The 23,596-nt window shown below is 57.8% G+C and overlaps 1 protein-coding gene across 2 annotated transcripts in view; it reads left to right on the plus strand.

Annotated features, from left to right (window-relative positions):
- Positions 1 to 23,596, plus strand: part of TRPM2 (transient receptor potential cation channel subfamily M member 2) — a 76,886-nt gene that overhangs the window by 51,084 nt on the left and 2,206 nt on the right. Inside the window, exons 12-29 of one of the 2 annotated variants that reach the window (XM_045031237.1) lie at positions 413 to 525; positions 1,880 to 2,093; positions 5,204 to 5,322; positions 5,685 to 5,817; positions 6,000 to 6,171; positions 7,796 to 7,976; positions 9,899 to 10,080; positions 10,303 to 10,435; positions 12,728 to 12,815; positions 13,454 to 13,541; positions 15,262 to 15,413; positions 16,407 to 16,483; positions 16,708 to 16,809; positions 19,324 to 19,410; positions 20,121 to 20,226; positions 20,918 to 21,019; positions 21,441 to 21,557; positions 21,747 to 21,785. In XM_045031237.1, coding sequence (XP_044887172.1) covers positions 413 to 525; positions 1,880 to 2,093; positions 5,204 to 5,322; positions 5,685 to 5,817; positions 6,000 to 6,171; positions 7,796 to 7,976; positions 9,899 to 10,080; positions 10,303 to 10,435; positions 12,728 to 12,815; positions 13,454 to 13,541; positions 15,262 to 15,413; positions 16,407 to 16,483; positions 16,708 to 16,809; positions 19,324 to 19,410; positions 20,121 to 20,226; positions 20,918 to 21,019; positions 21,441 to 21,557; positions 21,747 to 21,785 — 2,205 coding nt within the window. The remainder of the gene's footprint in view (positions 1 to 412; positions 526 to 1,879; positions 2,094 to 5,203; positions 5,323 to 5,684; positions 5,818 to 5,999; positions 6,172 to 7,795; positions 7,977 to 9,898; positions 10,081 to 10,302; positions 10,436 to 12,727; positions 12,816 to 13,453; positions 13,542 to 15,261; positions 15,414 to 16,406; positions 16,484 to 16,707; positions 16,810 to 19,323; positions 19,411 to 20,120; positions 20,227 to 20,917; positions 21,020 to 21,440; positions 21,558 to 21,746; positions 21,786 to 23,596) is intronic. The other variant, XM_045031238.1, reaches the window with a different exon arrangement.

The raw sequence follows: 23,596 nt of genomic DNA on the forward strand, positions 1-23,596 counted from the left end.
TCCCTGGACACCCGTGCTTTCCTCACAGGAGATCGCACACACTGTTGGATTGCCCTGAACGCCCCGCCCCGGCACTCACTGGCTGCCCACATTGTGTCATTGGCCGCAGTCCATTTCCTCTGCTCTTTGGTGGCCACTCACTAATCCTTGGCCACGCAGGGTCCCTGTGCACCATCCAGACTAGTGAACTACTCAGCGAGCCAGTCTCTGCCAGCTTCCATCTGGCACAGCTGTGGGCAGGCCCTGGGTTACTCACTGAGCCCTCCATGCGAGGGGCGTGGATCTGGCTGGGGATGGGGTGGGCCACAGCAACATTTCTGTTTGGGATCAGTGATGCTGGAGCTAGAGGTAAAGGGGGCCAGCTCTGGGCTCCATGTGAGCTTGATTTCCTTCCTTCCTCTCCCACGCCCAGGCCTTTCTGACCAAAGTCTGGTGGGGGAAGCTGTGCGTGGACAACGGGCTCTGGAGGGTGATCCTGTGCATGGTGTTCTTCCCCCTCATCTACACCAGCTTCATCACCTTCAGGTACCGCCAGGGCTCCTGGGATGCAGCTGGCATGTGGCCCCATCCCTAGCTGCTGTGCGCTGCTGGGAGTCGGAATGTAGGACTCACATTCCCTGACTGCAGAGTGCTTGCCCCCCTCCTCTGCCTCTCCCCTGTGCTACTGCTGCGTCCCTGGGCTGGCCAGTGGTGTAAATAGTTCTCCCACTGCCATGGGCAGTGCTTGAACCGCCCGTTCAGGGAGGCTGGCCCTGGCCCTGCCCCTTCTGCCTGCAGTCCCCCCCTCCACCACACTCTTCCCCTGTGAGAGCTCCCCACCATGGCCACTGGCCCCCTCACTCCAGCTCAAGGCTGCCTGAGCGCACCCAGCCCCGGAGTGCCAGGCGGGCTGGCCCAGCACACACAGCCTCAGAGCGCTACGCAGGCAGCCCCAGTGCCCCCAGCCCCTGAGTGCCAGGCGGGCTGGCCCAGCACACACAGCCTCAGAGCGCCACGCAGGTAGCCCCAGTGCCCCCAGCCCCGGAGTGCCAGGCGGGCTGGCCCAGCACACACAGCCTCAGAGCGCCACGCAGGCAGCCCCAGTGCCCCCAGCCCCGGAGTGCCAGGCGGGCTGGCTCATTGCCAGGTGGCCCGAGCACCGGCCCCAGCTGCCCTGAGTCCTAGGCCACAGGCTGGTCCACCCTAGCCCCAGCCCAGGCCAGGGAGAAGAGTGGGAAACAGGAGCGGGGCTCAGGGCAGAGCATGGACAGGGCCATGCCTGGCTGTTTGGGGAGGCTCGGCTGTTTGGGGAGGCTCAGCCTCCCGTGGCCTGCAATACCCACCGCCCATGCCCACTACCATCCCACACTGCACTGCTCATGCCCCGGCAGCCTGGCTGATCTACTCCCTCCCTCCCTGGGAGAAAAGGCCCAGCCCATGGAGCTCGCTGAATGCTGTTGTGCCAGCTAGCAGCAGCATTCCCATTCTGCCGTTAGCTTCAGCCAGCTTACCAGGAACGTGCTCCCAGCCGGCCAGCACAGGCCTGTGGGCACTGGCGAGCCTTGGGGGCAGCCAGGACACTGTCAGAGCTGGTCTCTATCCTTCGCAAGATGCCGGCCTAGCAGCAGCTGCCCCAACATCTTCCTGGGCAGGGCATTGCTTGGCCTAGCAAGCTGCGATGGGAAAAGATGAGAGGTCTTATAGCACAGTCTAATGAGAGTAACAGCAGTCCTGGGCCAAGCAAGAGAGGGGCTGGGGAGAGTCCCAGGGTTCCCTAGCTGCACTGTATCTGCTCAGATCAAGGCCTCTCCCAGTTAGCCCATGTGTTCTGCTCAGCTGCGTCCAGCTCCCCTCTGACAGCTGAGTCAGCTGTTCCTTCCTGCTTCCTTTCCCCATGCAGGGAGAAGAGGCTGCAGCCCATGAGCTGCCTGACACGCACCCGCGCCTTCTTCACAGCCCCCGTTGTCATCTTCCACCTGAACATCCTCTCCTACTTCAGCTTCCTCTGGCTCTTCGCCTATGTCCTGATGATCGACTTCCAGGCGACGCCGTCCTGGCGGGAGTACGTCATCTATTTTTGGCTCTTCTCCCTGGTGTGCGAGGAGACCCGCCAGGTACTGGGTGGGCTCAACAAAGGCATGGGGGGCAGGGGAGATGGTGGTGATGGTGAAATCCAGGCTCTGCAAGGCGTCTCTCTCAGTCAGCGAGGGCTGCCCGCCCCAGGGTCTCTTGGAAGGGCAGCAGCCGTTCCTGTTTTCGCACTGCTGCGTGTGCTCCCACAACAATCCCATCACCTACGCCAGCCAAATGGTGATGTCGCACCCATCAGTCGGCCGCACACTTTCACATGCCACTCACGGGGTTCTCACCAGATGGGCCCTTCGGACCATCTAGTCTGGCAGGGCCGGCCTTAGGGAAAATGGCGCCCTGGGTGAACTTGTATTTTGGCACCTCTGGCCCCTGAGGACACAGAGCCCCCTAACCCCTGTGGCTCCCGTGGGTGCCCCCCACATTGCCCCTGGCCTCCGCAGGCTCTCCAGACTCCCCAGTCCCCTGCGCTCCTAACCCCTGCGCCCACATGGGGAAACGGACCTGGATGCACAGAGCGGCTGGTATTGCTACTTGCTCCCCCCTTGAATGCTGCTCCTCCGTGCACCCCTCGGGGGCTGTGACGGGGGGAGCGACGTCAGGGCTCCCAGCATCCAGGTCACTTTCCCCGCCTGGGCTATGTAAAGGGAGGGCAGGAGAGCAGCAGCCCCTGATGCCTCACAGCACACCCCGGGTGCGGAAAGTTACTTGGATGCAGCGAGCCCTGCGTTGCTCCTCACTCCCCCACTTCGCAGCCCCCTGGGGGGCACAGAGGAACATGGGGGGCCGAACAGTATGTGTGTCACTGCTCCCACACATGTTCCTCCGATGGGAGGAAGCAGGGAGACATCTGGGCACCTCCCCAAAGCGATGCTTCCCTGCCAGCCAGGAGCAGTTTCTGACATTACACCAGCAGTGCGCATCTCTGCACTGCCGCACGGCGTCCTCTTGCCCATGGCACCCCGGGCGGTCACCCGGATGGCCCACCCCTAAGGCTGGCCCTGTAGTCTGGCCTGCTGTACATCATATACCAGAGAATTTCACCCAGCCACGCCAGTATCGAGCTCAGCCACTTGTGTCCGCGCGCCTTATAGGAAGATGTGCTTTAGTCAATCCAAGACAGCGAATCCACCACTTCCCATGGTAGTTTGTTCCCGCATGACCCTCTGGTGTTCTCCAGACATCATTCCACCCCGGCGATCAATCTTCATTTAAAGTTACAGAGGCATAGCCCTCCCACTTTTAGGCTCCCTCCCCCCGCCCCCCGATGACAGTAACAGCAGCCCTGGGCAAGGAAAAGCTGCCCATCGCTGAGGGGCTGGGGAGAGTTCCCAGGGTTGGCACTGCAGCCCTAGCAATCACCAGTGGCCACAGGTCTGCTCTTGCTGTCTGGGAGCACATACCTAGGTAAACTGGCTGAAGATGGCACGGGATCACCCTCTCTGTTCAAAACATGGGCCTTAGTTCCAATATGAATCTGTCTGGCTTCCTCTTCCAGCCATTGGTTCTTGTTCTGCCTTTCCCCCAAGATTAAAGAGCTCTTTAGCACCAAGTATTTTCTCCCATGCTTACTAGAAAGGATTGAGGGCATAGGCCTAACCCAAGTCAGGGGAGAAAACTTTGATATCTCCGGTGTTTCATAGTCTGCCTCCACTTGTCAGCCCGACTTACCCTTCCAAATCCATGACATAGTGTGAGGGACTAGCAGGGGTCCTTCGGCGATTTGTAGCGATTACAGAGAGAGTCACTGATATTCTGGGCTGACTGAACTGGAGGGATAGTGCAGGAGACCCCGGTACCCGCAGAGCAAGTTGGTGGCATTCATAAATTCTCACCAGGGATGGATGGGTGCTGAATGGGCAGGGGAAAGCATGAGAACTCCTTCCCCTCCCATGGTTTTGTTTCAACTGCTCTTGTGGATACTGTTGGGCTGAGTCAGGGGCAGGAGGAGAAGTGCCCAAGATATTGAGACCTTCCTGAATGAAGGCAGTAAGGCTCAGTACTGAAATAAGGAACTGGTAGCTTTATAGACCCAGGGGTATCTCCCAGCAGCCTGTGCCACCATGCTTTGAGCCCCCTGTAAAACCAAACGTGGATACATTGGGGTGGTTCCAGGAGACCTGGTCAGGACCCTGGAGGGGATCTTCTCAGCATGTGTGGATGGAATATCTGCAACTTCCCACAGAAACTGTCCCATAACTGTAGTATAGATGAGAAGATGGGAAGTCAGGGATTATTTCTGTGGGAAGAGCTGTCCTTGTGTGTTTGTCCCAGAGCTGAGGCAAACCTAAGATCTGTTCTGTAACCCCGCAGGATGACAAAGAGCCATCGTCACCAGCAAGGATTCATAACTCATTGAGATGGAATCACAGAAAATTCCAGGTCCTTAGCTGGTGTCAATAGCACAAGTGCCCCTTACTTCTAGGCAGGTGGTCTACGTGACTTGAGTGGAGCTATGCATCAGCTGAGAATCTGGCCCACTTCTCACAGCTAAGCAGTCAGGCCATGTTAGAATGTGGGTTAGGAGAGCTCCAACATGCTCCAAGATGTGATACTGGAGATTCATTGCCCTTTTGTTACTCAGATCACTGAGAAATGACCTCAGGGTTTGGCCAAAAGGAAAATGATAAGAATGAATCAGCCGTGGGGGTGTATGCAAGGATCCTACCGGTCCCTTTGGAAATAACTGTGGTCAGATTCCCAGCCTCACTCCATTATGCAAAAGAAGAGTTCTATGTCAGCCTCTCAAATGCACTAGCAAATATTTTACAGGACATCTAAGAACAGGACCTGCTACCTTCTTTAGAGGTTTAGGCCAGGACATAAAACAGCTGAGTGCTGCCAACACCAAGAGCCTCTGTAGTTTAAATGAAGATTGGTAGCCAGGGGAGAATGACGTCTGAAGAACACCACAGGGCCAAGTCTCAGGGATTGTTGAGGATTCTCCTGGCACCAAAATCACCATGGCAGAGAAATTCATTATCAATTGAAGCCCACTCCCCCATTTCCTCCCACCCCCTCCAAATCCAGCTCAGATTCCTGTTGGGGACCCAGTGCCACAATTGCTGTCTCAAGCGCATAGAAGCAGCCTATGTTTTGTTTACTGAAATACTGAAACCACTTCTTTTCCTAACAGCTGTTCTATGACCCCGATGGCTTTGGGTTACTGAAAATGGCTTCCCTGTACTTCAATGATTTCTGGAACAAACTGGATGTTTGTGCCATCTTGATCTTTATAGCAGGGCTGACCTGCCGGTAAGTAGGAGGGATTCTGTAGGACAGTATCAAACTGCTCTTTGCTGGAGTTGCTGGAAAACCAGGGAGGGGGAGTTGCAAAAGAGGTGGTTGGAATTTTTTCAATGTAACATCTACATTCAAAATTCAGATGAAACTTTTCATTGAAACGTGGATCTTTCTGCCCAGCTCTGTGCAATCCCCAGCTGCTGTGTCACTCCATCGGATAGGTTTTGTGCTGTATCCCTCTCTCAAATGGGACTCTAGGGATAGACTTATTTGTTCCCCAGGAAAGCAGGCTGTAAATTTTTCTGTTTTAAAAAGGCAGTAACATTGGTTAAGACAATGCACTGATGTGTCTTCCTTTCCCCTGTCTGTGTCAGATGGATCCCAGCCACTTTGTATCCAGGACGGATCATATTGTCTCTGGCTTTTATTATTTTCTGCTTGCGGCTGATGCACATTTTCACAGTCAGTAAAACTCTGGGGCCCAAGATCATCATAGTGAAGAGAATGGTAAGAGCTACTCCTCCCTGCAGATGGCATGATGTCAGTAGGAGCAGAGTGGGGCCTGCATGCGAAATGTGATCCGGGTATAGGAGCTGTGCATGCATTTGTTCTGGGAGAGGATGTAATTCTCTGCATCTGATCTGTTGAGGGGAACCTTTTCACTCCTGCTTTGTCTCATGGCTTTGCAGATGAAGGACGTCTTCTTCTTCCTCTTCCTCTTGGCTGTCTGGGTTGTATCCTTCGGCGTAGCCAAGCAAGCTATCCTGATCCATAATGAGGAGCGTGTGGACTGGATCTTCCGGGGCGTCGTCTACCATTCCTACCTGACGATTTTTGGGCAGATCCCTTCCTACATCGACGGTACGGAACCCAGGGTTTCTCACAGGCTCCTGGCTGGGCCATGACAGCGCTTGGCATGAGATTTCCGAAGCTGAATGTCTTTGTTACAGTGCAGAGGCATCCCTGTGCTCAAACGGCCAGTCTAGTCCTGCCAGCATGCTCCACACAGCTCAGCCCCTTCCCAGCAGGAGTCCAGTAGCAGCTCGGCTCCCAGATTTTGACACAGACCAGCAGGAAATGAGGCTCAGAGTGAAAGAATGAAACTGAAATAAAACATGAAAGACAGAGAGAGCGAGAAGGACAGAAAGGAGTGAATCTGGGGCTGGGCCCAGAGCTGGTTTGCTGTGTCCTTTACCATGCACACCCTAGCTCAGACCAGCATCACAGAAGGACGTGAGCCCCTTCCCTGCTTTCATGCCACTGTTAGGAAGGTGTAGAACTAAAACACAACGGGCCAGCACATTGCTTCTGGGACACCTCCTGCTTCATGCAGAGGCAACTCCCTCGAAGTCAATGGGCCAGATCGCAAGCTGGTGTCAATTGGTCTGGGCCCACTGAAGCCAGTGGAGTATTACACCCATCAAACTGGTGTCATGGAGTGGAGACTTGAGCTCAGTGCTTGTGTAGGAGAGGGCAGCATGAGATGTCAGCAGAGACAGGAGAACTAAAACTAAAGTGACCCAGATCCTGTGAGGGGCTGAGCTCAGCCTGATCCTGTGAGGGGCTGAGCTCCCTCAGCTCTTGTTGCTGTCAGAGCATTGAGGATGCTCAGCACCTTTAAGGATCAGGACCAAGAGCAGCAGGGGCCCTTGCCTGACTGTTTCTCTCCCAGCATTCTCCACTTCCTTCAAAAATGCATCCCAAATAGTGTATCAATCCCACTGCTCTGCTCGCATGGGTGGGGTGGTGCCATTCATTAGTCATGCACAGTCACATGACCGTCACTGGTTTCCATGGAAATATTCGGACTCCTGAAGGGGTTGCACATTTGCAGGGGAAGTGCCAGGTTTGCTATAAGTCATTTCTCCCCTCTTAAAGAGTTACCCTGACCCAATCAGGCAGCAGAAACACCACCATGTGGCCAATCGCATGCTGTAAATGACAGTTAGAATAAAGCAGTGGGAGCCATCCTGAGGGTGGGATCTATGACAAATGCAAAGGCCAGGCTCCGGAATTGGGAATGCAGCGTGAATGACTCACCATTCTGAGAGAGGCCTGAATTCCGCTCATCGGCGGGTCAGGTAATGCTGTTCTACCAAGTCTAAAGGGTAACGTATCACTGATTAGCGACTGCACCTGGCAGCCTCGGGGGCGGAGCAGAGAAAAAAGCTCCAGCCGCTTTCCTACCTGTGAGTAGCTGCTAAGAAAGGACCAGTCAGTTACAAGCATCTATTGCTCCATTGTCCCAGAGGCAGCTGGGGGCAGATGCGCCATGCAGGGACTGAGTCTGAGGACCCCACAGAACTCCCTGGCCTGGAAGGGCAGGAACAAAGTAGTGTTACAGACCAAAGAGGGCTGCTTTTAAGCTGGTCTGTTTAAGGTGGGCTGCTGGGTCCATACAGAGCCGCCCAGATCAGCAGCATGTAAAACACATCCAGAGCAATGACAGCCTGCCACTGTGAAACTCTGGTCTCTTCTCTCGCAGGGGTGAACTTCAATCTGGATCAGTGCAGCCCGAACGGAACAGACCCCTACAAGCCCAAGTGCCCTGAGAGCAATAAGGACAAGCGGCCCGTCTTCCCCGAATGGCTGACAGTCATCTTGCTCTGCCTGTATCTGCTCTTCACAAACATCCTCCTCCTCAACCTACTCATCGCCATGTTCAAGTGAGTCAGACCCAGCGCCGCCACCCCCTGCTCACTGCGCCTGTGGGGGGCCATTGGGTGAAGCGAGGGTGAATTAATGCTATTGTAAATGGGGGAGGGGGCTGCTCAGTGCTGGAGCGCACCAAACTGGTGGGAGGGGGAGAACCACGTGCCAGGCATACTGCTGCTCGGGGGCAGGCAGTGTAGGGTGTAGGGGATTCAGCAGCGAGGCGTTGCAGGCACTAGCCCGGGTGGGTCCCAGGAACCGCTCAGACACAGGGCTCAGGGCAAGGCCTTTCCTAGGGCTGGCAGGAAAAGGGAAGGTTGCACCCCAGAGACAGAGGCTTCAACTCAGCTCAGCATGAGCCACAGTGGCTCCTGTGTGGTCCTGGGACACTCCAGCTGAGAGTCTGGCTCTTTCGGCCTGGTGCCTGGGGTCCCCTCTCCAGGCCTGGCTCTAGCCAAACAAATAAGCATTGCGAGTTTCCAGGCCAGGCTCGGTTAGTGTCTCTCATTGGGGCCCCTCTGCACTGCTCACTGCCCAGCTGCTGCTGCTCCCCGATAAGCCCCGCACGGACCTGAACCTGGCTGTCACAGCCTGTTCCACAGGGCTCTGTGCACGGTTCCTGGGGATTCTCTGCAGCTCCTGGCTTGCCATGCAGCCCCTCCTCCTGCCTGGCCCAGGGCAGGGATGAGCAGCGGGGAGGGGCTGCGGGGAGTTGTAGTGTCTTGCTTAGCTGATCCATCCCGCTGTCCTGTACTTGAGGGGAGCAGGTGCCCTGACCTGCATGTGTATGGAGGGATTTGAGGGCTGCAGGCTCACTGACTTCTATGTCTGGGCCCTGGGTGCACTGACCTGCATGAGGGGCAGATTGGGGGGGGGCCCAGGTGCACTGACGTGTAGGGGGGTAGGTTGTGGGGCCCCCAGGTGCACTGACCTATGTGTGTAAGGAGGTGGACTGGGCCCCCAGATGTGCTTGTCAATGTGTCGGTGGGGTTGAATTGGAGACCCTGGGTGAATTGACCTGTGTGTGGGGAGATGGACTGGGGCCCCCAGGTTCACTTGTCTATGTGGAGGGGGGTGGATTGGAGGCCCCAGATGCCCTGACCTGTCTGGGGGGTGGATGGATGGTCCCAGCTTCACTGGCATGCCTGGGAAGGTGGATTGGGGAGTCCCAGGTGCCCTGACCTGCCTGGGGGTGTGTGGATTGGGGGTCCTGGGTGCCCTGACCAGCTTGAGGGGTGGATGCGGGGTCCCAGGCACGCTGGCTCAGATGTCAGATGACCTGCTCTAGATGCGAGCCTGAGATACCAGCCAAAAGCCTGAGGAACCTGGTGAGCTGGTTGGGTGCTGTGGTGCAGATGCATTGTCAGGTCCTGAGGCAAGGGTCCACCTGCCCCTCCTTTGGGAGCCCGTCCACCCCTCTGTGCCAGGGCCAACCCCTGTGCTCTGCAGGGCAGCAGGAAGGGAGGCCAGGAATGACAGGAAAATCAAGGCTGGAAGCCAGCGAGAATAGCAGAGTGCAGTGCAGGGGTCAGCAACCTTTCAGAAGTGCTGTGCTGAGTCTTCATTTATTCACTCTAATTTAAGGTTTCGCGTGGCAGTAATACATTTTAACGTTTTTAGAAGGTCTCTTTCTATAAGTCTATAATATATAACTAAACTATTGTTGTATGTACAGTAAATAAGGTTTTTAAAGTGTTTAAGAAGCTTCATTTAAAATTAAATTAAAATGCAGAGCCCCCCAGACCAGTGGCCAGAACCCGGGCAGTGTGAGTGCTGCTGAAAACCAGCTTGCATGCCGAAGGCGCACGCGTACCATAGGTTGCCTACCCCTGGTGCAGTGCCTGGGATGGTGCCCAGCGCTGGCTTGCAGACCCCCTGCCTGGCACCCGCTGGCATGACCATAGCTAATCCCTTGCCCCCTGGGCCCTCCTCCCAGCTACACGTTTCAGCAGGTGCAGGAGCACACCGACCAGATCTGGAAGTTCCAGCGGCACGACCTGATTGAGGAGTATCACGGCCGGCCTGCTGCTCCCCCGCCCTTCATCCTCTTCAACCACCTGCAGCTCTTTGTCAAGAGGGTCCTGCTCCGGCAGCCAGCGAAGCGGCACAAACAGCTCAGTAAGGAGTTCCTTCCCAGGCCAGGCCGGTTGTGATGCGGTGGGGCCTTGCCTCCGTTAGGCTGGCTCGAAGGGCTATGGGGAGGCGCTGATGTTCTCCAGACCAGACTGGGATCTGGAGGAGACATAGTGCCACTGGGGTGGGAGTGTCATGGAGTAGGGCCTGGGTCTGAGGGGCCTGGGGGTTCTCCTCCGGGGCTCAGCTCTTCGGTTTCTTCTGCAGAAGAAAAGCTGGAGAAGAACGAGGAAGCGGCCCTTCTCTCCTGGGAGACGTACCTGAAGGAGAACTACCTGCAGCACCAGCAGTGCCAGAAGAAGCAGAACATGGAGCAAAAGATCCGAGATGTCGCGCAGAGGTACTGGCCGCTCTCGCCTTGCGTTTCCTTGGGAAAGACCTGTAGGTGTCAGTGCTCTCTGATGTCACGAAGGGAGCTCTGAGTGGGGAGCTTTGGGCAGCTGTCCCCAGGGCCCCCTTGCTAGTCCCCCTGAAGCCGGTGAGAAAAAAGGCTTTTAAAACAACCACGTCTACATGCATATCTCGCGTACTTCAAACCCCGGCATCCCCTGATGGGAACCCAGGTAGGCCTGGCTTCTTCACACGCCCCAGTGGGGGCCATCTCAGTCTGGCTCCCCCAAACAGCTACTCCCCTTTCTTGAGAGAATGGCCCCCTTTTTAAACCCCACTATAGTTCTTTGGCACTCCAGTGTTCCTGGGCCTTCCCCATCCTGGCGTTGTCCCTTAACAGCCCTCAAGTGTTTGTGGAGAAGTGGCTTATCCTTTTCTGCTCGTTTCTCCTGACAACCCCCATTAAACTAAACTCAAGCAGTTTGCACAGTAACATGACAATAACCAGGTCGACACAGAGTATTACCAACCCATCACACCCTGCCCCCAGTTCATGGAGCTGTGATAGCCCTGGGACATTCCCATCCAGTGCGTCCGGCTCAGGTGTGACAGTCTGTGGGGGGACTCATCGCACTGCTGGGACAATAGATCAGTGATCTTCATTTGCCTTTCGCAGCCTCTTTCCTTATAACCCAGCTGTTTTGCTCCCATTCCCATCGCCCCCAGCGCGCTAACAGGCTGCTGGGGCTCCCTCCAGAACCTGTCTCCTCAATCAGGGGGCCACTGCAGAGTGAGACACGCTTCTCTTTTCCCTTGGGGTTGCGTGTGTGGCTCTGCAGTGCTCCAAGCACTAGACCAAGGGGTCGATGACTAGTGGCTTTGGGGCCAAGCACGTGGTGTATCTGCCACTGGAATGGTCATTGAGCCCTGCCGAGGGTGCGTTGCAATGCACTTGGCTTCTCATCCTGGGTCCCTGGCTGGCACCGGCTGGGGATGCTGCAGGGGCAGTACAGTCAGTGGTTTGAGAAGGCGAGTATCCCTCTGGAGTGACTCCTCCTGTCGACTCAATGGGCTCGGAGTGAAGTCCGGAGCAGAGGGATAGGTCAGTGGAGGAGAGCAGTCGGCTCAGGTGCACTGGAGACAAGGGAAGAATAGCTGTTAGTTCTCTGGCCCTGGCCGCAGGGGGCCCAGCGAGGCCAACGGAAGCCCCTCTCCAGCAGCAGCGGAGCTATAGGGTGGACGTGTGGGAGTGACTTGGAGCTCTTGCACATCCAGAGGGTACGTTTGGGGTGTGAGGGAGCAGCTTGGACCTGAGGCTCCGTGAAGAGCCCTGTTCACACAAGCAGTTACTCCTGGCACAGTGGCTCCCAGACACTCCTGGGCTGGCACAGGTGTCAATGAGAGCAGAATGTGGCCCACTCTCTGCAGGGCTATAGAGCCGCGCTAAACCTGCTGTCTGCCGTGGCAGAGCTGCTGGCGGGGAAGATGGTGGGTTATTGCGTGTGGGTGAGACACGCAGTGCGGCTTGTGAGGGGATTTAGTGCACACGAAAGGTGCCCGGTAGCATTGGGCAGAGCCAAGCAGAAGGCAGGTAGGTGTGTGCCAGCCCTCGCCCAGCCCGCATCGCACCTCGGGTGAGCTTGCAGCATCCCGCTGCTTGCACCGTGGCCTCCGCTATCTATGTGAGCTGCAGAAATGGGACTCGGCAGCAAACCAAAGGCTACAGCACTAGCCAGATGCAGCAGCAAGCGAACTCCTGAGCAGCAGTTCTGCACAGCTAGTGCGTGTGATCCGCGTGTGCTGCACCTCTCAGTACGGGCCAGCGCAGAGAGGGCAAGGACCTGGCCCTACTTCCATGCACCCTGCACCACTGTGTGCACACAGGGGCAGGGAGGAGCAGTCTCCCAGCACGGCTGCTGCAGAGCGGGCCTCTCTGAGATAGGACATACTGCTGTGCCAAGGGATGTGCCATGTGCACACTCAGCTGTGCTCCAGGGAGCGGGGGACACTGAGGCATAACTCTCTGCAGAGGTGCCCCGGGGCAACTCCACCCTGCTTCCTCATCAGCAGCACCCACCAGGGATGACAAACAGTGGGGGGCACTGGGAAGGCAAAGGCAGGAATTCGGCACTTTGAGCTGGCAGGCGGCGCAAGGGGCAGGGTGTCTGTGGGCAGCACTGCGTGAAGGTATGCAGGCTACCCTGACCCCAGAGCAGCACCTCGCTGGCTGTATGCTGCTGCATGGGACGCCTGCTTGGTGTCTGGTCCCTCAGAGCTCCTGTCTCCTCTTGCCCGTTCACAGGGTGGACGTGTTGGTGGAGTTGCTGGATTTGGATCGGGTGAAGAGGACTGGACTGGTGGAGCAGAGGCTGACTGGTCTGGAAGAGCAGGTGAGACAGAGCTCGAGGCGCATCGAGAGGACAGATGTTGTCACGGATGGGCTTGCGTGGAGTGGGTGGCATTTGGGATTGGGGGCTGTATAAGGGGCACTTGGGATTGGGAGTGGGGACTGGTCTGGGGCCTGGGCAACTGGCCATGTTCAGGATCGGGGGTCAAGGGTGGGGCCCAGGGAGTGGGTCAGAGGCTGGAGAGTGGGTCACATTGAGGATCGAGCACACAAAACGTCTCTTCCAACTACTCTGGGAAGACTTGCACTATTGGGGGGTGATATAGTCCCATCCCACCCCCGAGCCTCAGCTCCTTTTCCATTAGACCCCTTCAGCAGAGGAAGCCCAGCAGAACTGGGCACTGATTTCATTCCCAAGGTCAGAGGAATTACCCGGAGGGTTGCGCTCCCTGAGACCGTCTCCTGGGGGAGGGGGGGGTGCTCCAACCACTGTCCTGACAAACCGGGCCAGGCCCCTTCTGGCTCTCACAATCATGGTAAAATTGGACTAAACCAAAATCCAAACACATCCCTATGCCTGGAAACGGGGCATCCATGCACCCACCCCCATGTCCAAGCTGAGCCCTGGGCAGGAGCTGCTGGGAGGTGGCTTTCCCTGATGGTCTGCCCTGCTCTGGATAGATGTCGCAGACGGCCAAGACCCTGGCCTGGATCGTGCGGGCCCTGCGTGGGAATGGATTTGGTTCAGAGGAGGACGCGCCCACCATGGGTAAGTCCAGCCAGTCTCTGGCTGCCAGCGTGTGAGACGAAAGACCAGCCTTTGTCTTCTAGGACCCATTTCTCCTCTCACTTCTCCAGGGTTTCCACCAGTGTCACTCCGCTGGCTCCAGCGCAGGCCTGATTGGCGCCAGTGCAGCCGCCAGGGCTGAGAGCAGGACAGGGCAAGAGGCTCCTGGGTGAGCTGGGTGGCAGGCCCTGCCCCACTGCAGAAGGAGCACAGAGAGTCCTGGATGCCTTGAGCTGGGGGAAGGGAGGAGGGGTTGTTCTTAAAGGGTCTGCTCTTGTTCCCAGGGCAGGCAGCAGGCATTGTGCCCAGGCTGGGAGGCTCGCTGCCAGCTTCTGCATACCCTGTGTGGTGTGCCGTGGCGGCTGGGTGCTACACAGTGCAGCAGACTCCTACTATTTGAATATTTTTTTAAGGGCCAAAGAAACCTGATGAGGTTCAACAAGGACAAGTGCAGAGTCCTGCACTTAGGACGGAAGAATCCCATGCACTGCTACAGACTAGGGACCGAATGGCTAGGAAGCAGTTCTGCAGAAAAGGACCTAGGGGTTACAGTGGATGAGAAGCTGGATATGAGTCAACAGTGTGTCCTTGTTGCCAAGAAGGCTAACTGCATTTTAGGCTGTATAAGTAGGGGCATTGCCAGCAGATCGAGGGACGTGATCATTCCCCTCTATTCGACATTGGTGAGGCCTCATCTGGAGTACTGTGTCCAGTTTTGGGCCCCACACTACAAGAAGGATGTGGAAAAACTGGAAAGAGTCCAGCGGAGGGCAACAAAAATGATTAGGAGGCTGGAGCACATGACTTATGAGGAGAGGCTGAGGGAACTGGGATTGTTTAGTCTGCAGAAGAGAAGAATGAGGGGGGATTTGATAGCTGCTTTCAACTACCTGAAAGGGGGTTCCAAAGAGGATGGATCTAGACTGTTCAAGTTGCAGTGGGGGAGGTTTAGGTTGGATATTAGGAAAAACTTTTTCACTAGGAGGGTGGTGAAGCACTGGAATGGGTTACCTAGGGCGGTGGTGGAATCTCCTTCCTTTAAGGTTTTTAAGGTCAGGCTTGACAAAGCCCTGGCTGGGATGATTTAGTTGGGAATTGGTCCTGCTTTGAGCAGGGGGCTGGACTAGATGACCTCCTGAGGTCCCTTCCAACCCTGATATTCTATGATTCTATGATTCTAATTCCCCTCCCCATCTCCAGCCCCACTGTATTGGAGATCGTCCTTCCCACCCCTTCCCCAGCAGCTCCCCACCTCCACTTGCCCCAGCTCCCTCCCATGCTGGATTCCTTCTCCAGGCCCTCAGGGTCTGTGCAGGGAGAGCAGGGCTGCAGGATGGGGAGGGGGCAGGGGTGTATGTGTGACTGTGCTGGGGAAGGGAGGAGAGGCAGACCCACTTCTATGGGGGCAGTGCAACAAATTGCAAGTTCTAGGCTCAAATCTTCAGCACCCAGTGTCCTGTGCAGACAATGCCCGCCACTGAGGGGGTGGCCAGGGCACACAGCCTGAAGCCTACTGGCCCCAGCAGGAGACTTTCCAGTGTTCCCAGGCCCAGAGAGTGGGGAAGCAAAGCCGTTTTCATGGAGAAACCCAGCTAACCCTGGCAGCAGGTGGCACGAACCCCATTGCTTTCACCCCAACTCTTCTCAGAGGTCACGTTCCTCTGCTCCATTGGGGTCTTGGCTCTTTGTGTTTGTCTCCCAGTGCCCAGCAAAGCCCCGGAGCTGAAGGAGTACGGCTCGGAGGAGAAGCCCGAGGAGACGACGGCTCTGTACCATGTGAGCGCCCGCAACCTCCTCTATCCCAGCTCCTCCACAGTGCGTTTCCCAGTGCCGGACGAGAAGGTGCCCTGGGAGGTAGGAGAGCGCCACTGTAGGGAGCAGGGCCTGTGGATGGGAGACTTGCCCGGAGGAGAGGGGCTGTAGCCTGTGACACTTGGGGTGTGTTGATGGAAGCAGGCAGGTCCAGTGGGCAGAGCACAGAGCTGGGAGCCAGGAACCCTCTGCCCGGCTCTGATGCTGCCTCACTCGGTGACCGCAAGCCTAAGATGTCAAGCGAGAGGGCCTCCAGCCATCGTTCGGCCACGTGGCCTGGGGAGGGAGCTCAGCAGCTCGGCACAGCAGGCCAAGGGGAGTACGGACCTACCTGCGGAATTAAACGCCGCACTTTGGCACTTCCCACGGAGGATGTCGGGCTCCCCCTTGCCGTGCCCATGTCTGTGCTGTCCTGAGTCCTGTTTCCAGCAGTGAGTCGGGTACTCATTGCAGGTCCCACCCCCGTGCCAGCATCCCTCCTGGAGACAGGTGAGACTCCTGCGGCACTGGGTGCACTTGAGGACGTTCCCCAGAGGGCGCTGACTGGGCTGCACTGCCTTAGTGGTGCTGGGCCTGGGGCTGCCCCGGCCCACTGGGAGGCCACCTGCTCCCTGGGGATCCCAGGGGAGGCTGAACTAAACTCGGAGCTCAGGGACCAGCGGTGCCAAGAACAGACGCCCACGTGAGGCTCAGTGAAATGGGGAGGGCAGAGAGGGGCTCAGGGGAGCCCAGGATCAGGCCCTCAATGGATCCTCTCCCCTGAGATCCCAGCTTTGCATCTTTCACTTGGCGTGTGGTTCCCCCCACCCTCGTCAATTTCAGCAGGATTCCTCAGCGTCAGTGCTCCAGGGCTGGGCTCCGATGGGATACCAAGGAGGCCAGTCTTTATATCGCTCGGAGGGTAGTTCCTCTGGGCCACCTTGGGGTTCGCCAGCTCTCTGGAGGGAGGGGGCTGTGCCGTCCGGGAGCCACTGGCGGGAGGGCTGTGCCCCTGGGCCGGCGGGACGTGTGTGAAGTGGTTTGTGTGCTCTGCAGGTGGCGTTCCAGATCTATGACCCTCCCTTCTACACGGCAGACAGGAAGGAGGTGGCTGTGTGCGATCCTCTCAGAGAGTGAGTGTGGGACCAGGTAGTCTCTCTCTCTCTCTCTCATTCTCTCAACCCCCGACCTCTCTTCCAGCCTCCTGCCTTTGTGTATCCATCTCCCCCACTGGCTGGCACTCTCCTGCTCTCTGCCCAGCCCGGCCAGCCAGGCTGGCCAGCTGGCTCCGCTGGTGTTTGTAGCTGCTCCCCAGTGCCGTATGCTGAAGAGGACAGGGCTCTGTTCTGTCTTCCAGCTCCCTGGAGTCTCTTTCGAAGATAAACTACAATGCGATGGACGGACTGATTAACCGGCAGAGCTTCCATGGCACGTACGCCGTCCAGAACAGGCTGCCGCTGTGAGTGAGACGGGGGGTGGAGGGGTGGGCTTCTCACACAAACGCTGCCAAAGCAAACTGGCTCTGTTGCCTTGGTGCTCTGGCTCCGGCTCAGTAATACCGTTTTCCCAGGCAGGGGTGGCTCCAGGCACCAGCGCAGCAAGCGTGTGCCTGGAGCGGCATGCCACAGGGGCGGCCTGCCGGTAGCTGTGAGGGCGGCAGGCAGGCGGCTTTCGGCAGCAAGCCTGCGGGAGGTCCGCCAGCCCCGTGGCTTCGGCGGCAATTCGGCGGTGGGGACGCCGATGGCGCGGCATCGGCAGACCTCCCGCAGGCATGCCACCGAATCCGCGTGACCAGCGCACCGCCTCTGGGCGCGCCGCCAAATCTGCGTGACCAGTGCACTGCCCCCAAGCACGCCGCCGAATCCGCGTGACCAGCGCACCGCCCGCAGGCGCACCGCCGAATCCGCATGACCAGCGCACCGCCCGCAGGCGCACTGCCGAATCCACGTGACCAGCGCACCGCCTGCAGGCGCACCGCCAAATCCCCGTGACCAGCGCACCGCCCGCAGGCGCACCGCCGAATCCGCATGACCAGCGCACCGCCCGCAGGCGCACCGCCAAATCCCCGTGACCAGCGCACCGCCTGCAGGCGCACCGCCGAATCCCCGTGACCAGCGCACCGCCCGCAGGCGCACCGCCGAATCCCCGTGACCAGTGCACCGCCCGCAGGCGAACCGCCGAATCCCCGTGACCAGCGCACCGCCCGCAGGCGAACCGCCGAATCCACGTGACCAGCGCACCGCCCGCAGGCGCACCGCCGAATCCGCGTGACCAGCGCACCGCCCGCAGGCGCACCGCCGAATCCCCGTGACCAGCGCACCGCCCGCAGGCGCACCGCCGAATCCCCGTGACCAGCGCACCGCCCCCAAGCGCGCCGCCGAATCCCCGTGACCAGCGCACCGCCCACAGGCGCGCCGCTGAAAGCCGCTTGCCTGCCATGTTTGGGGCGGCAAAAACCGTAGAGCCGCCTCTGCTCCCAGGGATAGGGAGGAAGAGGGCAGCCCAACTTCAGACCAGTCACAAGCCACATGTGCCTCCTGCGGTCTCACAGTGCAGTGCACAGTCACTCAGATCTCATGGGCGGCATGTGAACACCCCCACTGGGGAGGCTAGCCCAGGGCCACCCAGAGGGGGGGGGCAAGTGGGGCAATTTGCCCCAGGCCCTGTGAGCCCTGGCCGAGAATCCTTTCCCTGGCTAGAGGCGCCTTTTTAATTTTTACTCAACCGGCGGCGGTCCGGGTCTTCAGCGGCGGGCCCTTCACTCGCTCCGGGTCTTCAGCGGCACTTTGGCAGTGGGCCCTTCACTCGCTCCGGGTCTTCGGTGGCACTTTGGCAGTGGGCCCTTCACTCGCTCCGGGTCTTCGGTGGCATTTCGGCAGCGGGTCCTTCAGTGCTGCCGAAGACACGGAGCAAGTGAAGGTCCTGCCGCCGCCGAAGACTCAGAGCGCCACCCAGTGAGTACAAGCGCCGCAGCAGGTGGTGCCTTTTTTTATGTCCACTCCCCTGTTTTGCCCCAGGCCCCCTGAATCCTCTGGGTGGCCCTGGTAGCCCCCGGCCCTGCCCCTTCTGCCCAAGGCCACACCCCCTCCCCCGCCAGAGCCCTGAGCTCCCTTCCCCCCGTGGCCAGAGGAGCCCTGGCTGAACCACCCAGAATCCCAGGCTGCGGCTGGCCCAAGCACCAGCCCAATCCCTGGGCCGCCGGCCAGCCCAAGTCGTCCCTGGCCATTGGCCGGCTTAAGCTATTCCTGGCCACCGGCCACCCTGGTTCACCAGCCAGCCCAAGCTGTCAGCTGGCTGAGGTGTGGGGAAAGTCCAGGGAAAGAAACCCTAATGTGTCAAAGCAGGTTCTACAGGGGCAAACATTTCTACCCAATGTCACTCTGTAAACTTCTCTCCATGGCTGGGGACCAGGCCATGTGTCTGATGGTGCCTCTGACACTGCGGAAAATAGTGCCCTTGATCCTAAACCAACCAAAGCTCCATGCAATTGTCCCCTAGAAGCCTCATGACAAAGTGAAATGGAAACAGCCAATGGCTCCCAGGGAAACGGGATGGTGAACATGAACCAAGAGACATGGCCCTTTCTATCCCGGTGGAAGCATTCCCACCTTCCAGTGCGCCCCCCGCTGCTCTAGGTAACCCCACTGTGCACTCATAACTAGAAGCCACCATAACTTCTCCCATCCCGGTGAAGGCGTCTGGAATGTTCGTTTATGTTCATTTCCTGAAATTGGGTTGAGCAATTATCCTTTGATGGTTGGAATTTTCCAAAGCTCCAAGAAGCAAAAACAGGAGTGGAAATGTGTCTTCCTCCAGGGCTGTGCTGAAACATTTCCGGCGCCTTTGTTGTTTGAACAAACACAGCGTCACCCCGTGACATTGGCCGTTGAGTTCCATGAGCGACGGCGTGATTGAACTAGCCAATAATCCTGGCAAAGGGATACCAATGCCTCTCTGGCTCTTTCTGTGCTAGGAATCCTATGGGCAGGACGGGGTTACGAGGCCGAGGAAGCCTACGCTTCTTTGGACCGAACCGTGTGCTGCACCCCATAGTGACATGGTGAGTACAGCGAGTGAGATCTCGGCTTGCACGTCTGGGCACCATTCTCTTGGCACGTGGCAGTTACTTGACTAGAGCAGCACCCTCTACTGGCTGAGCTAGGAACATTATGTCTGTAACGCACGGGGCAGAGGCCTCTGTCGTACAGAAGGGAATGCATTGCTAAAATGATTCCTGTTCTTTGTTTTAAATAAAGAGCAGCCTGTTCTTATTTCATAGACCATGGTGCTATTGTGTAGCAATTATTGCTTAGCACTTACAGTAAACACCACTTAATGCTTTCAAAGCACTTTACAGTCATTAGCTAATTGATGCTCACTGCACTCAGATAGGGAGTATTAGATCTCTGCAGAAGGTAAATGACTAGCCCAAGGCCACGTGGTGAATTGGGAATAGAGAAAGGATTAGACTCCAGAAGTCCCTGGTGTCTGTCTGGCCCACGACCACGCTTAACCACTTATCTCAGGAGCCGAGCTTTCCCCTTGTTATCCTGGAAACAGGGCTGGGGGATCTTGGGAAACTGGCTTGTTTTCTAACAGATGTAAAGGCTAGGAGTGTGTAATCTCCTTGATGGTTCGTGAGAGCCCGGGATCTCCAGCAAAGTCCGTCACGGCCCTCCCTGAGCACTGAAACTGATCTTCGCTGCCGTGCCACGGGGAGGTACCGGAGGAGCCAGCTCCAGGGCAGCATGACACATTTCTCTTTTGTAGCTGGAGAAGGAATATGGATGGATCCATTTATAGAAAGAGCCTAAAGAAAATGCTGGAGGTCTTAGTTGTCAAGTCTCCTGTGTCAGATCACTGGGCTCTGCCAGGGGTAAGTGCTAAGGAGCCCATCGACCTGACCTAGGTTTCAAAGGCTCAGAAAACGTAGGCAGAGAGATGTTATTGGCATCACAAGCTATACCCATGTTACCAAAATGTAAAACATAGACAGGCCCTGTGGGTCTCTGCAGGAGGGAGATACAATCTGCCCTCAGCTGGGATTCAGTGCGTCTTATCCCCCATGCCCAGAGGTCTCATAATTCTGCCAGAACAGCCCAGTTGTCCATCTGGCCTTAGCCTGTCCAGTGCAGAATGCACCTTATAATGCAATACGATACTACAAACGGCATTTCATCGTCCCCCAGCCTAGCAGGTGATTAATAGTCTGTATCATTTTCCTCCTTGTTAGTTTAACAGCCAGTTCTGACTCAGGAGTGTCTGCTCAAAGCCTGGCCTCAGAAACATCATGTGGCAGTGAGTTCCAGAGGTGAATTAAGTTATGTGCAAAACTATATTTTCACGCACACCTGAGGAGTTTCTGTCATGGGTGTCCCTTCACTCCTTGCCCAGAGCAGACCTGTGGGATGCTCCATGCTTGTTCCCCCGTCTGGGGCAGTGTATAGTTTGGGAACTCCTGCTTCCTTAGTAGCAAGCATAGGGCCTGCTCTCTTTGCTACAGTCAGGGAGGAGTCCCAGCGGTCTGTGCAGACAGTGCCCAGTTGTGATGATCTGTTTCTGTGCAGGGATCACTGGAGCCAGGGGAATCGCTGCCACTGAAGCTGAAGCGGGTCCTGGAGAAGGAGTTCTGGCCAGAGTTCCAGAACCTGCTGAACCAAGGTGCAGAGGTATGCTGGGAACGCCGCATGGCACTGTGTTTGGGAAGCAGGACAAGAGTCAGACGCACGTTGCCATGATGATAACATGCCAGTTCCTCCCACGCAGGACAGGGTGGCCCCAGGCTGCAGTTCTGTGTACATGACGCTGGTGTGGTCTGTGGAGGAATGGTAGAACAGGCCAGGATTGTCCTGCTGGTCACAACAACCATCGTGTGGGACTTGCTGTGGTTAAGCAGAGTTCCCAGGCAGGGTGCGGGGGTGGCGCAAGGTGGAAGTTTGCATCAGCCCTGCTAATGGGGGTAAAAAGTGGGGGTGCCATGGCCCCCTGGCCCTCCTGTTCTGGCATTCCTGAGCCAGGTCACAGCTGACCTTCTGCTAACACACTGAAACCCAAAGGGAACCCTTCCCAGCTGCCCTCTCTATCCATCAGGTATACAAAGGCTACGTCGATGACCCCAGGAACACGGACAATGCCTGGATCGAGACAGTGGCCATCAACGTGCACTTTGAAGATCAGAACGACGTGCAGATGAAGCGGCCGAACTCGGTAAATGCCTGTTGCCTTCTGTCCCACAAAGCACTAACTTCCATGCAGAAAGGCCTCACCCCTCGTGCCAACTTCAGTGGGTGTGGGATCAAGCTGCAGAGCCCGGGGAATGGCCCAGATCTCAGCAGCGTGGTGGTGGTGTGCTCACAAGTCTTGTGGTCCCATTCCATCCTGTTTCTCTGCCTGCAGGTGGGGGGACCCAGCCTGGACAATGCAGAGAAGGAGCAGGTGAGAGAGGACTCCTGGATAGCAATGGGGGTGGTGTAGAAATGGAGCTAGGCAGAGGAGAGACGGAGTGAAAGGGGCTGCAAGAGGAGAGAAAGGGAGGAGGGAGGAGAGGCCAGGGTAGGGTTGCTAACCCTCCCAGTTTGGCCGTGAGTCTCCCAGAATCGGGCTCGATCTCCCGGAGGCTACTGAAGCCAATCCAGAAGATTTTAGGGCACTAAAAGTCCAGTGGCGCAGAGGGGCTAAGTCAGGTTCCCTACCTGCCCTGGCTCCACGCCACTCCAAGAAGCAGTGACATGTCTGGCAGTGGCTCCTAGGAAGAGGCATGGCCGGGGTGGGGGGGTCTCTGCGTGCTGCCCCTGTCCCAAGCGCCGACTCTGCAGCTCCCATTGGCTGGGAACGTGGAACTGTGGCCAAGGGAGCTGTGGGGGCGGTGCTTACAGGCAGGGGCAGCACACAGAGCCACCTGGCCACCTGTGAGCCTAGGAGCCGCTGACGGACATGCTGCCGCTTGTTGGAGCCACCCGAAATAAGCACCACCCGGCTGGAGCCTGCACCCTGAACCCCTACCACACCGCAACCCTCTGACCCAGCCCACTCCCGCACTCAAACTCCCTCCCAAAGCCCGCACCCCGAACCTCTGGATGCACCCCAACCCTCTGTCCCAGCCCTGAGCCCCCTCCCGCACCCAAACTCCCTCCCAGAGCTCACACCCTGAACCCCTCCTGCACCGCAGCCCTGAGCCCCCTCTTGCATCCAAACTCCCTCCCAGAGCCTGCACTCTGAAACCAGGGCTGGTGCAACCATTTAGGTGAACTAGGCGGTCACCTAGGGCGCTGCAATTTGGGGGGCGCCATTTTCTTCGGCAGCGACTGCGGCGGCCGGATCTTTGGCCGCCCAGGTCACTGCCGGCGTTTAGGCAGAGGGAGCTGGGTCAGGGGAGCGCAGGGAGGGCCGCCTGCAGCAAGTAAAGGGGGGTGGGGTGGCACGCAGGGGAACTCCCCGCTCCAGCTCACCCCTGCCCCGCCGCAAGCCTGAGAGGTGGGAGGTGGGAGAAGTGAAGCAGCAATGGCGTGCTCGGGGTGCTCGTGCACGGAGCAGGGGTGAACTGGGGCGGGGGGGTGCCTCAGGGCAGATGGGGGGAGCTGCTGCGGGGGGGGGGCGCCTCAGAGCGGGGGCACGGGGAGGACGCAAGGTGGAAGTTTCGCCTAGGGCGCGAAACATCCTTGCACCAGCCCTGCCTGAAACCCCTGCTCCAGGTCAGAATCCCCTCCTACCCCCAAACTGCCTCCCAAAGCCCGCACCCCTAGCCTCCTCCTGCACCCCAACCCCCTGCCCCAGATCTGAGCCCCCTGCCACACCCAAACTCCATCCAAGAGCTTGCACCCCAAACCCTCTCCTGCACCCCAACCCCCTGCCCCAGGCTCAGCCCGGAGCCCTCTCCCATACTCTGAACCCCTCGGCCCCATCCTCCAGCCTAAAACCTGCACCCCATCCCCCTGCCCCAGCCCAGTGAAAGCAAGTGAGGGTGGGGGAGAGTGAGCAATGGAGGCAGGGGGGCTGGAGTGAGTGGGGGAGCGGGGCCTGGGAGAAGGGGTGGTGCAGGTGTGGGGCCTTGGGAAAGGGGCAGGGCAGGGGGCGGGGCTAGGGTGCTTGTGTTTGTGCAATTAGACCGTTGGCAACCCTAGGCCAGGGAGAAGCACAGTGGTGGAGCAGGGCGTGCTGTTAAGTTTAGTGTGGAAGGACTGTACATGCACCATGAGACCAGATCCCAGGAAAATTCAATGACTTCCTTCATTCGAAATCTATTACCT

The sequence above is a fragment of the Mauremys mutica genome, chromosome 9 (assembly GCF_020497125.1).
Source record: "Mauremys mutica isolate MM-2020 ecotype Southern chromosome 9, ASM2049712v1, whole genome shotgun sequence".
Taxonomy (NCBI): domain Eukaryota; kingdom Metazoa; phylum Chordata; order Testudines; family Geoemydidae; genus Mauremys; species Mauremys mutica.